General features: G+C 41.5%; 1 protein-coding gene across 8 annotated transcripts in view; it reads left to right on the top strand.

The window, feature by feature from the left end:
* Nucleotides 1-13,058, top strand: part of SCUBE1 (signal peptide, CUB domain and EGF like domain containing 1) — a 328,071-nt gene that overhangs the window by 195,286 nt on the left and 119,727 nt on the right. For 5 of the 8 annotated variants that reach the window (XM_045000209.1, XM_045000200.1, XM_045000188.1 and 2 more), the window contains one exon: nucleotides 11,972-12,022. The exons of the other annotated variants lie outside the window; for them this stretch is intronic. In XM_045000209.1, coding sequence (XP_044856144.1) covers nucleotides 11,972-12,022 — 51 coding nt within the window. The remainder of the gene's footprint in view (nucleotides 1-11,971; nucleotides 12,023-13,058) is intronic. 8 annotated transcript variants of the gene reach the window in all.

Here is a 13,058-nt window from a genome sequence, read left to right as displayed (position 1 = left end):
CGCAGATAACTGAGAGCTTTCACAAGGTCACTTCAGGCAGAGCTGGGAATAGATTCCTGGCCTCCACTATAATAGAATTAGGTCTCATCCATTTGCTACACTACCTTTCAGAAGCAACATAGATTAGGTTCTTCTGTAATTCAGACTAACAGAGTACGACTATATGTTACCCTCTAATGGCTAGACATTATGAAGAGGGAATCTGATAGAATTCTCTTTCCCTGCTACATATATTTTTCTCTATACCCTGGAGGGCAGACAAGAGATAGGATCTTCTAAAACAATCTGCAATCTACTCATCTTCAGGGCAATTCAGCCTGTCGCTAGGAGTTTTCACACCATTTTTCATAATGTCTAAGAGGATCAAAGGTGTTTGAACTATCCATTATATCCCCCCACCTACCCCTTCACCCCTGTGTCCCCTCAGTGAGGGCTACCAGGTTCTGAATGGAGATTCCTGCCCTCATCATTCAGGAAGTTTCACTGAATGACTTTCTCTGCTCTGTGAACTTAAAGGAGGAATATCTCCACATTCCTATTCATCCAGTTCACTGAAAATTTCTTCACTCCCACCTGGATCTGGGCCACCCAACATGAAGAGGGGATACAAATATTTCATGAGGTGGATGTCCTATGTCCTTTATCTCCATCAAGACTTCTGTGTACTACAAATCCATAGCATTGTTGTAAACTGAGAAAAGAACTCCTTGGTGTACACTCCAAACCTCATTCATCTGTGTCACAGGATTTTTATGAGCAGAAGCATGGGCTTATTACTAGAATTGGGGAGAAGAGACATCATAGAGTTGTCTGAGATTGTTTGCTGAGCCAGGATCTCTCAATCAGAAGCCCTTCCTCTCCTGGAGTTAATGGTTGCATTGGTGGGCACAATCCAATTGGCACTGCTCCATAACAGAACTCTAGGGGTGTTCCTGCTATTGGTCTGGGATGACCAGAAGGAGTTCTCCCATTATCATATTCCTCAGCCCTTTGGTGTCCAAAGATCTCTCCGCTAGTGACTCATCATGAATAACCTCCAAAGGCAAAATAATGTCATATCCTAATGTACTAAGGATTATGATAGAGGCTAGTCTCAGGGTATGGGATGCACATATGGGAAACCAATTATGCTAGGGCCTCTGGTTCACATGGAAAGCCTGATGAGGCATCAGCTTTCCTGAATTCAGGACTGTGGGCTAGGGTCTTCAACACATCATATCTCGCATCTTCATGTCAGATATCCTGACAGAATGCAAGAATCAGACAGCAACTGTCTCTATAAATCACTAGGGAGGCACCAGGAGCTCCTCAGTCTGTGTTAGAAATCATCTGGATCATATCCACTTAGGAAGAAACCATCATACTATTTCACATCTATTTACCTAATACATTTCTGACTCTGTATTGCTCCGGAAACAATGATCCCTTATCTTGAAATGTGAATCTTTTCTGCCTTGGCTGTGCTCTTAAAAATATGTTCACCCTCCCCAATGCCCACATCTTCTGTTTATCTCCCAGAAAATTTGGCAGGTTCCTTACTAGCCTCAGAAGGAATATCACAGAACTGTACATCCTGCCTCAGCTGATCAATCTTCTGCTAGCAGATCCCTGATCCTGACTTTCCTGTCCCTAGCAGCATGGAGATTGACAGGCTAATGCTTCAGATTTTCAACTATTCCTCTAAGATGCTTCATTTTCTGGTGCAGTCAAGGCCTACCAAAATGCCTGGGTCACTTTCTGCCAATAGTGCCTCTTCAGATATGTACCTCAACTCTGTCCTCTGTCCTACTGAATGATTTAAAACAGGGCTTGAGTTACAACTCTTACATGACAATTATTTGGCTTGGGAGCACTCAATCTCACAAGACCAAACATCTCTGCTGTACACTCTAATATTTCTTCTTTCCTTCAATCAACAAAATGTTTGATATACATCATTGAGATTAATTGCCACAAGGAACCTCAACTCAGTTCTTACCTGTGTAACCAAAATTCTCCTTGAATTCTTTGCAGTCAGTTTTCCTTTACTATCTGATAATTAGAGTATGTCTACATTGTCCTGCAATTTGGACTATGGGGGTGTGAATTGCAGCACGGACTAAAGTGCTGTGCTGTAACTGCTCCCATGTAGACAATGTGGGCATGAAATTAAAGATCCATAGTTTGCACTAATGTAATTCTGCAGTCCTTAGGTGAATGCTGCTGTTCACACCACTGTCGTCCAAACTGCAGGGCAGCACAGACAAGCCATTAGTCTCCTTCATTATTATCACCCACTTCGGCTCATAGAGTTAGTGAAATGGGTACTATTTCCTCTACTGACCCTTTTTCTCCAATCCTTTGCTTGATGGTTAGGTCTCCAACCTTCTCCAGAATCATTACCAGTACCAAATGTCAATTCGCTTTTGTATATTATGTCAGATGATCCTCTTCCCCAATCCATCCTGTCAGAAGGAGATGATTCTACATTCCCTAGTTGTGTTCAGACCCCTCAAGGTCTACTTAAATAGAACTTCACCTTTAAGAAGTGGTAAGAAGCTCTCTTCATCAGTTATAATAAAAAGGTCAAAAGGTTCCAGATTACCAGAACAGCCACTAGGGCGGGGTAGGCAACCTATGGCACGTGTGCCGAAGGCGGCACGCAAGCTGATTCTCAGTGGCACTCACACTGCCCAGGTCCTGGCCACCAGTCCAGTGGGCTCTGCATTTTAATTTAATTTTAAATGAAGCTTCTTAAACATTTTAAAAATCTTATTTACTTTACATACAACAATATTTTAGTTATGTATTATAGACTTATAGAAAGAAAATTTCTAAAAATGTTAAAATATATTAGCAGCACGCGAAACCTTAAATTAGAGTGAATAAATGAAGACTCGGCACCGCACTTCTGAAAGGTTGCCGACCCCTGCACTAGGGAATCCTCTAATGTTCATAAAACATCACCAGCATCTCCGATGTGCTTCATTAGATCTGTAGCAACTCCCAAGGCAGAGAAACAGGCCTTTCTAGGAGCAGATCTCCAAGGCTGTAGCCTTGTTGTCTCTCCACATTTTCACCAAATAATAGAAGGTGGAAGTGGGATCCTCCTCTCATTTTCATACAAATAATCTTCTGCCAGTCCTGAAACTGCTGGGAAGTAAAGAGCAAAAGATGAGTATGAGGGAGGGAACAGTGCTAAATTTAACCATTGGTTTCCTGATCCTGCAGTTTCTTCTTCCCATCTAACATTTTTCATTCCCTGTGTATGTAATTCATCCAATTTCTTGTTCTTCTAATCATGTGATTACATGTTAGTACTGTTCCCTTCCTCATCTTCTTCTTCTGTTTGCTACTTCCCTAATGCTACAGGATTGATACAAGGTGATTTGTATGAGAATAGTATAGTTTTGTCTTACTAGAAAATTCATATATCTTCAGAATTTAATCTCATAAAATAACTATTTGCAAATCCTGGGGTCCCTCCTTTGAGTTTCCCCCTCCCCTTTATTTTCTTCCATCTCATCAGGGTTAATTCCAAACAGGAAAACTTTCTTCTAGAGTTCTGAGCATCTCCCTGTCTCATAAAGGGTCATGGTCAATGTTCATTTGCTTATAATTTCTATTGGGCATGGCCAATATCCAGCAGTTTTTGGATTGGTAGGTGGATATGTTCTGAGAAGAACAATTCTGAGGTATTAATAATAGGTAAGATGGAACTCGCCTATTCTTAACAAAATATAAATACTGCCCACTGCAAACAAGTGGCACAGTGGCAGACATTGCCAGCATTTCCGTGCCCAAATCCACATCTGGCCCCATCTGGAGCAGCAGGCTGCTAGTGGTGTGTCCAGAGTGCAGTATATGTTTAGCAAAGGAGCCTTCCCCACTGTGTTCAGCAGAGGTGCTGGGGGAATATGGGGTGCCTGCATAATCTGGTGGCTTTCCATCAGTGATGACCACATAGTTGGATGTAGGATGGAAGTATCTCTGTCACAGGTTCTGTCCAAGCCATGGATCACAGGTTCTGAACACCCCTGCAACCTATCAGTCAGGTAACTGGCCAGTGAGCCTCAGATCTGACAAGCCCACTGGCCTGGACATTTGCTCTCTAGGATTTACTATGTCTCTTCCAGCACCCTTCACAAGTGCACCACTTGTATTTGTTGTCACTAGAAGTTGTAGCCACTCTGACTTCACATTACATATCAGTCTTAATTAGTATTCTGCCCCTTGATAAGAAGGCTTGAGACAGCCTTTTTCCTCTTTCTGTCTGTAATTTTGAGAATTAATTTTAGTACTCTTGAAAATGAGGGACAAATAGCTGAGCAAGGCACACTACAGGTAGGTACTCTGCCAGCCTCTCCCACTGTAACTCAGTTCATCACAACTATCGTTCTTTCCTGTGGAGAGACTGTCCATTGGCTGAACTTTATGAGACTATAAATAAGGATTAAGATAAAACCACCAGGCTTCTTCTCACTTGTAACCTTAACTATGATTTGATTCCAAGTATTAGCCTTCTACATCATATAAATTCCGTTTCTAGTTGTCATCTGGTAGTTCTTCTCAACAGTTACATTAGTACCACACAATTTTACTTTGATAACCCTTGGTTAACACAGATTAATTGTGGATTTTTAAGATTAGCCAATCTGAGAGGATTTGGTGCATATTGTGTCAAAAAAAACTCTATTATTTTTCATATCCTCACAAAATGTGTGTCTCTGTCTGTCTGTCTGTCTGTACATACACGCAAAAACCTCCAACCCCTTGACGTTCCACTTTAAGACCTAAAAAACAAATTCCTAATTTCAAATGTTACCCACTCACATATTCCTTTCTCTGCCCACAAATGCAGGCCTTCCTACTGGCTTCTCTTAAGTCAGCTCTGTCTGACATAAATCTACTAAGAATCAAGGCAGAAAGTAAAGAAAAATGTCAAGAAAGGAGGAGGCAGCATTATGACAACAAATGCTCTCTGCAAACTTTAAAATGCCTTTTAGTACTCTGTATAAATTGCACATGCATTTAGTTTTCTTTCAGATGTGGCTTTAACCTTCACTCATTTGGGAATAATTTGTCTCACAAGCACACTAATGTTGGTCTGTGTTTTACACAAGCTAACGTATAGACAGTTGGATTAAGAGTGAATGCTTGTTTTTCTATGACAAGGACTGGTATGCAGGTTGTACATGTGAACCTTTGCTTTGATAGACAACTGAATTTAAGACTATCACTCTGACCAGAAATTATTGTACTCCGCCAGCTGTATTGTACAAATCTTGTACAGATTATAGTGTGAGACAGGATTGGGCTCAGGACATTATTAGCCAGATACTGGCCCATGCAACTGCAACTGATGACACAGTGCTCATTAAGGGACCTTAAAGTGGCTCTAAATGAGCATCTGAGAATTTCTTCTCCATGAAGGAATCCTTGGGCTGGCATAAAACTAGCTCTCTGTTAGCTCCTTTTGACCCTCCAGGTGTAGGATATGTGTTGGATGCAAGGCCAGAGTGCACTGCATTCTGATGATCCTGTCATAGGTGCTGAAACTAGGAGGGCCGCCGCACCCCCTGGCTTGAAGTAGTAACAATCCAAATACATGGTTTCCGCCTTCAGCACTCCCACTATAAAAATGGTTCCAGCACCAATAGATCCTATTGGGGTCATGGCCTTTGGGCCATTACAAGCTGGCTCAAGTTAGAGGCTGCTTTTTAGGCTGTTCTAACTTGCACTAAGGTCATTGTGGCCCTTGGCCAGCCTTAGGATCTAGGTGAGGAAAACTGGTTTAGATCCACTATTGCCTCTCCCTCTCCGCTACACTGAACTCTCTTCTGGTTCAAAACTCAGTATCATGCCCTGTATGTACGTACGTGCGCGCACACACACACACACACACACACACGCACCCCTATACAGTTTGACCACTCAAAATCGGTTTGGAGTATTTAAGGAAAAGATCTTCTTCTAAGGGACTCCCCGTCCCCTTAAGTTCTCCTCTTCCATTCCTTTTCTGCTTCAGAATGAGGCACAACCCTGATCAGTGTCCTTGGACAGCAACAAGCCCCACAGGAGCCTATTACATTTGGGACTTTCATACAGTCTTTAAAAAAAAAAAGTGTAACAAATTGTCTTTTGGAAAGAAAAGTTACATGGGCTGTAAATGAATTGACCTTCAGTCTTTGGCATATATTATAATTAGGGATGGCGGAACCAATTCTGATTGAAAGAACAACCTGCTCCAACCTCAGAACAGTTCATACCCTTTTAGTAAGGGTTCTTCTTACTTGTGGCAGGAGATCCTGTTGAGCTACACATTCCCGCTGCCTCACCCTCGGAGCAGGTGGCTTCATTGAAGTGGTGGTCTGCCCCTTTTCCCTGCTGTGTCAGGTCTTCTCTACAGGAAATGGCTAGGGAGGCTGCCTCCCATGCTCACCAGCTCAGATGTTCCTACCAATATCTCTGTTGGACTCATGTCATAAGGATGAAATCTACTGGGTTCTACAGAAATCAAGAGCCTGAGTCTACACCTAATGTATTGATTTGCTACTGATCTCAATGGGAGCAGAATCAGATTCTCAATAAAGTTGTATAGGAACTACTCTAAAAAAACTGTAGAATGTGTGTATATGTGTGTAGAATGTGTACATATATATATACATATTTCCAATTACAGTGCAAAATTTAACAGTGAAATATTGCTCTGCTAAAGAATTCTAAACATTGGTTCAATAGTTCTATAGAAATGACATTCTCTATTAAATTATGTTGGTTTTTAAGAATAATTTCTATGATAACCCACTTATTTTCTACACAAACCCTGTAGGCATTCATCCTTTTCCATAAGGGTTGATTTTTCTCTCCTTCAAGCAAAATATTAGGCTATTTCCCTAAAAAATAGACACCAATTATAGCTGACACGGCATTTGGTGTATCTTTTGCATTATGAGGATTTCAGTCTTATGAGTTTTATATTGTTTGTTTCAGGTGATATCTTTAGACAACAAAAGCAGTTCCAGGGCTTTAGAAAGCTAATCAATCACATAGCACTCAGCACTCCTCAAGTATCACTTTGCAAAATTGTAGTCATACCCAGAACTACTCCCATAATGTACACACATTGCTGCAAAGATCCCTCCTTTCACTGTAAGAAACCACTTACAAAGTTGTAATAAGAGCTTTGGGAACTCATCCTTTCATCAGCATAATGGAAAATGATAATCCTCTACCATTAGAGTTTCTCTCTCTCTCTCTCTCTCTCTCACACACACACACACACACACACACACACAGTGCTGCTCTTTAAAACTTCCTCACAGGCTCAGAACGACTTTGAGGGATACACACACTCTAGAAAATCCCTCTCTCAGTGATGCAAAATCACTAATGATATCTGTGTATTACAACAACCAACCACTACCATCAGATTTTATCTACATAGGAAGCACTTTGAGTGTATTAAGGGCTGTTTATTTGGAAGCAAATTGGGATTTATTTTTTTAAAAAAGACACGTGAATGGAATGGTTGGTGTCCAGCTTGAAAGTTCTTTCCATAACACAAGTTGGAAAGGTCAATGGGTAGAGAGGAATTTTCTTCTCATAATTCTGCTGTATTTTCAAAGCCTTTAATTTACTTCATCTTCTTTTTAGCTGATGCTAATGAAAACAAATCTGTTTCACCTCAATCCCATTCCCAACTGGACATAGTCCTTAACTATTCCTGTCTTTGTTCCAGCTTCTTTTAGCTGCTCTTCATTGCACTATCACAATCCATTTTTAATATGCGATTATACCCTGAAAAGTGACAGCACAAATTGGCTGCATCTGTGATGACTATGTCTTGAACATAGCCCTATAAGTTGTTCTTCACAGAATATTGCAATATGGTTCCTATAAAGTCAAGGGTCCAAATTCATCCTTAATGCAATTCCACTGACATCAGTGCATTTACACCAGTGATTAACTTGTCTAGGTAGCTCACAGGTAAAGCAAGTTGTCCTGGGTTGCCTGTGGGATCTCAGTCCTGCCTCATCTCTAAAAATATGAAAAATCGCTATAAATTAGAATGCACCATGTACAATGGTGACTCAAAATGAACTCATTTCAGCTGTAAGAGGGATGAACTTGGCCCAATGTGTTAAGTCTTGTGGTCTTTAGACGTTAACCTTCTAACCTGTTTGGTATTTAGATGGACAATAAGTGAATCCTAGTGGTTGGAAAGGGTCTTCTGGGGTCTATTCCTAGCTCAATCACTCACTTGCTCTATGATTTTGGACAAGTTACTCATCCTCTCTGGGCATCCAACTCTCATTAACTTACAAGGAAAGCTGGGTTCCTAACTTCCTTAGCTCCTTTGAAAATGCCACTCCCTGTGCTTTATGTTTTGAAAAGTAGGCTTTTAAAGGGAAGTTACTCTGTCTCATAATACTGTATATTATACTGGGGCTAGGAAGTGTAAAGGTCTTCTGATTGTAGAGCCACAAATTCCCAATGGATTGGCTCCCCTGGCTGTCAATTGACTTGGTTTCTGATGAGGATGTCCGTGATTTTTTTAGGTTCTGTGAGACCCATCCCCTGTGGTACTGATCTTTCTTTAGCATGGGTGCTTAAACCCAGGTGTATGCCTGGGGTATAATTAGTTATTAGCAGTGCCTCTCTTTGTCAGAGCAGATGCTGACCATCCTTAACTAGGCAGAAGTTTTTCCATTCTTCAAGATATCACCTCTTCATATTGGATGGTTCTTGGCTAGTCCTCTAATCACTAATCTTCCCTTTTTGAGGAAAGTGACTAAGAAGGCAACAGCTGTTCAATTCCAAGACTATTTGGACATGATATCCTGAGTAGGCCCCAGCCTTCATTTTCATTTGAGACTGTCTTCATAAAGATCATGATCTCTTCTGGTTTTAGTTTAAACTGGCTTTTTGTTTTTTTAATATGAGCCCTGGATTGTTGCACTAGCCATTTTGGAACATTGCTGGTGTATCTAGAACTGCCTGCCAGTCTTTCCAATCAGACTTTGAAGATAATCAGAGGTGACAGACAATTGTGTGTCAGCAATAAGTTACGTGACATTCAGCAATCCTCAAAGATCTGTTCTTCCCTTTCATGTTGCTCATCTTATATGAGACCTCTTTGTGAGACAATTTCTAAACACCATATCGTGAGATCAGTATGCAAATGATATTCAGCTTGTCCTGCTCAGTGGACTCTGCATATTCAGCCTCTGTTCTGAAGAAATGCTTGGATAATAGCATTGGGTGGGTATATCGGAGCTCTCTTGTCCTAAATCCTGGAGGGAAAAGTCTTGCTGCTGTGTAGAAGTCGCTGGTGTGAGAAGGTTCACTCTGGCTTTGACTCCCTGCTCTTGAAGAGAATTCATGCACTGGTAGAGAGCTAGGGGCTGGTCATGTTAAGAAAGTGGAGATTTTCAGTTTGTGAAATTCTTCCATAAATAATAGACCCTGATGACATCACAACAGCAGAATATGCCCTCTTGGACACCAGATGCAATTACAATCATTCACTCCTTACACAGCTTCCCACAAAACTTCTCTGTATCTTGTCGTGTTCACACCACTTTACAAGTCTGCAGAGTATGAGTATATTACATCTACCCAGCATTATTTACACTGGCTGCCTATACAATGGCAGATTGACTGTAAACTCACACGAATTTTTTTTTAACCTGAACAGTAGAAGTCCAGGCTATATTCAACACCTTCTCCATGAGGCTCTTCCTGACAGTTATCTACCCTCTGCTACAGCCCTCTAGCAGAAGGTATGAGATCACACCTTTATTGTGTGTATGGTGGAGCTCACTCCTCTTCGAAATCTGCCTCTATTCTTCTCCCCATACTTCTAATTTATTTATTTTTTCAAAATTACTTATTTTGTTTGGGGGTTTTCAGACAGCTCATCAATGATCCCTTTGTTACCTTTCTACTTCATTCCTTTTTCCCCTGTTTGAACTGGATCTTTGTTAACTTATCTGTTTACAATTAATACGATCATTTTAAAATATTGTTTAAATTGTCTTTTAGTTTATATTTATTAAACTGTACAGTATTCCAAGTGGCTTGGCTGTTGGATTGAGGTGAGAGACATATAATCAGGAGAATGTAGTAACTGGGTTTACAGCAAAAAATTTAAATCCAAACCATCAGTTTACATTAATTTTTCATAATTACATAAAAACATTTTGCATTGGCTTGAGTTCACCTCTCTTTCACAGTGATGGGAAGTAAGGTTTCCATTTTATATAGGGGAAACTGAGGCATGGAAAGTTTCCATATAAGCTCTACTTCAAGTGATTTTCCCACGGTCACATAGCCAGTCAGTTGCAAAGCTGGGAAAGAAACTAGGTCTTCATTCCCATGCTCCAGTCTTTGGAAAATTAGTGCTTCCTGCTGTAAAACTGAGTTTTGTCTTGACAATCTTTGAATAGAAAGTTGACTAGGATGCCCTGTGGACTTAAAGTGTGCTGTTTAAACTTAAACATGTTACCTACCAACATGTTTGATGGAGCTTTTCCCCTACTCATAAGAAGGAAGTAATAGAAAATAAAATTAAACTTGGAAGCTTTGGTCTCTATAGAAGCAGCAAAGAATCCTGTGGCACCTTATAGACTAACAGACGTTTTGCAGCATGAGCTTTCGTGGGTGAATACCCACTTCTTCGGATGCAAGACTTCTTCTTGAAGTTCAGCCTCTTGGACCCTTGCATGTAACCCAACCCCGTATTCAAATTCAATTCTTGAAGGTCTGGGTCGGCTCTAGCAATTCCGCCGCCCCAAGCACGCCGCCCCAAGTGGGTATTCACCCACTTCTTCGGATGCAAGAAGAAGTCTTGCATCCGAAGAAGTGGGTATTCACCCACGAAAGCTCATGCTGCAAAACGTCTGTTAGTCTATAAGGTGCCACAGGATTCTTTGCTGCTTCTACAGAACCAGACTAACACGGCTACCCCTCTGATACTTGGTCTCTGTAGAGTACATCTGTACCTTTTTACACAATTTAGATTTATATGGGTTCACAGTTCCTAATTGTTTTGCCGAGTTTCAGTTCAAATGGATCCAAACTGCCAAAGTAAATAGCCAAAAATTCCAAGTTTTGCCTGATTGTCAACAAAAAACATAAAATCAGTTCCAATTACCTTGATTCTAGAGATGATATCAGGCCACCAAAATTGGATCCAGGTTTTGAACACACAAAATGTTGAGACATTCAGATCTTGAATGGGCTCATAAAATAAGGAGCCACCTTCAACAGGGCCGGCTCTAGACCCCAGCGCGCCAAGCGCGCGCTTGGGGCGGCATGCCGCGGGGGGCGCTCTGCCTGTCACCAGGAGGGCGGCAGGCGGCTCCGGTGGACCTCCCGCAGACGTGCCTGCGGAGGGTCCGCTGGTCCCGCGGCTCCGGTGGACCTCCCGCAGGAATGCCTGTGGATGCTCCACCGGAGCCGCGGGACCAGCAGACCCTCCGCAGGCACGTCTGCGGGAGGTCCACCAGAGCCGCAGCATGCTTGGGGCGGTGGAATTGCTAGAGCCGACCCAGACCTTCAAGAATTGAATTTGAATACGGGGTCGGGTTACATGCAAGGGTCCAAGAGGCTGAACTTCAAGATATTAGTTTAGGCCTTTACTTAAAACTAAATTCTCTGAAAGGTTCCCAAACCATGGTGAATGTGCTCAGAGGCTCAGGCGTTTAACAAAATCCAATGCCCAATTGAACCTCGTTTGGTGTCGGTTTTGCTTTTAAAAGTTTCACAACAACTCTATTGCCACATCCTGGAGATTCTCCTTTAGCTCAAGAGAAGTGACCTCTCTTTCAATCCTAAAAGGGTAGGCATCTCTCAGGCACTGAAAAGGCATTCATTAAATTGAAAGAATTGATCTGATACACATGGGACACCTCAAATCATATCTTGATGACTGCTAATGGACTACTGCGGAACTTTCAATATCATTCATCGGCTTTGTTCTTTTTAGGACAACATCTTGATATGCAGGACCCATGTATATTCCTTAACATAACTGGAGGTGAGGTGCTATTCCACTAACAATGTTTTAAAAGGGACTAGACATATAATATGTATAATGATTTGTATTTTAGAGTACCTCTATCTAAGAATCCCAGTAAGCCAATATCTGAAATCCTTTCCTTAAGCAGTAGGAGATTATCCTGAGTAAGGAACACACAATTTGCCCCATAGCTCTTTATATACATAAACACCCTCATACTACCCTGTATGCTATTCTCCCTGGATTTCTAGTTCTATCTGGGTTTTACCTGGGGAACTCAATAAAGGATTTATATAGGACTGCAAGCATAGCTTTAAATTCACTGAAAAATCTTACACATTCATCCAAAGAGAAATGTCCTAACTGTTTCCATTATATTTTCTCCAGGGGCAGACTACCCAAACACTGTTTGCTTTTGGTGTTTCCTTTGCATTCTCACTAAAATGGGTGTGAGGCTCCCACTCTCACCTCCATAGTAGAACAGAAGACACATCAGCATAACATGAGCAAATCAAATTTGAAACCTTAGCAAACGTTGAGGGTAATGGCTCTGCTGCGGTTGTCATGCACAGACACTAAAGGCTGGTATGATCAGTGGCATCCAATATACAAAACTCCAGAAGGATTCAAGGTGTAAAATTCTGATCCAGATTTTGGAAATCCTAGCCTAACCCTCTCTGTCTCACACCTCCGCATCTCCACCCACCTTCTCCCCCCACCAACCCCCGCCGTGCACACCTTAAGAAATTTGGTGGCTTTGAATCAAGGGTTTTGGTTCTGCCTCTTATTTCGATCCCGATCTAAAGTTGGATTTCAGATCTAAAGTGTGAAGGTGTTTGGAACAGAACAGGTATGTTGCTGGTGCTGTCAGGTTTAAATGTTATATGCATTCCTACACATTTCTATTCCACATAGCATTTAATGCACCACTCCACCACCCTGCCTTTCACATTCTCCTTAACTAATTTTTTTCTCCTGCCATCTTTTTTAAGGAGTCTCATCATTACAGCTCCCATTACCCCAGTTACTATAGGTATTGTCAGTCTCTCTGTTT

This window comes from Mauremys mutica, chromosome 1 (assembly GCF_020497125.1).
Source record: "Mauremys mutica isolate MM-2020 ecotype Southern chromosome 1, ASM2049712v1, whole genome shotgun sequence".
In the NCBI taxonomy this organism is placed as follows: Eukaryota; Metazoa; Chordata; order Testudines; family Geoemydidae; genus Mauremys; species Mauremys mutica.
Note: the sequence above shows the minus strand (reverse complement) of the source record. Positions and strands in the feature narration are given on the sequence as shown.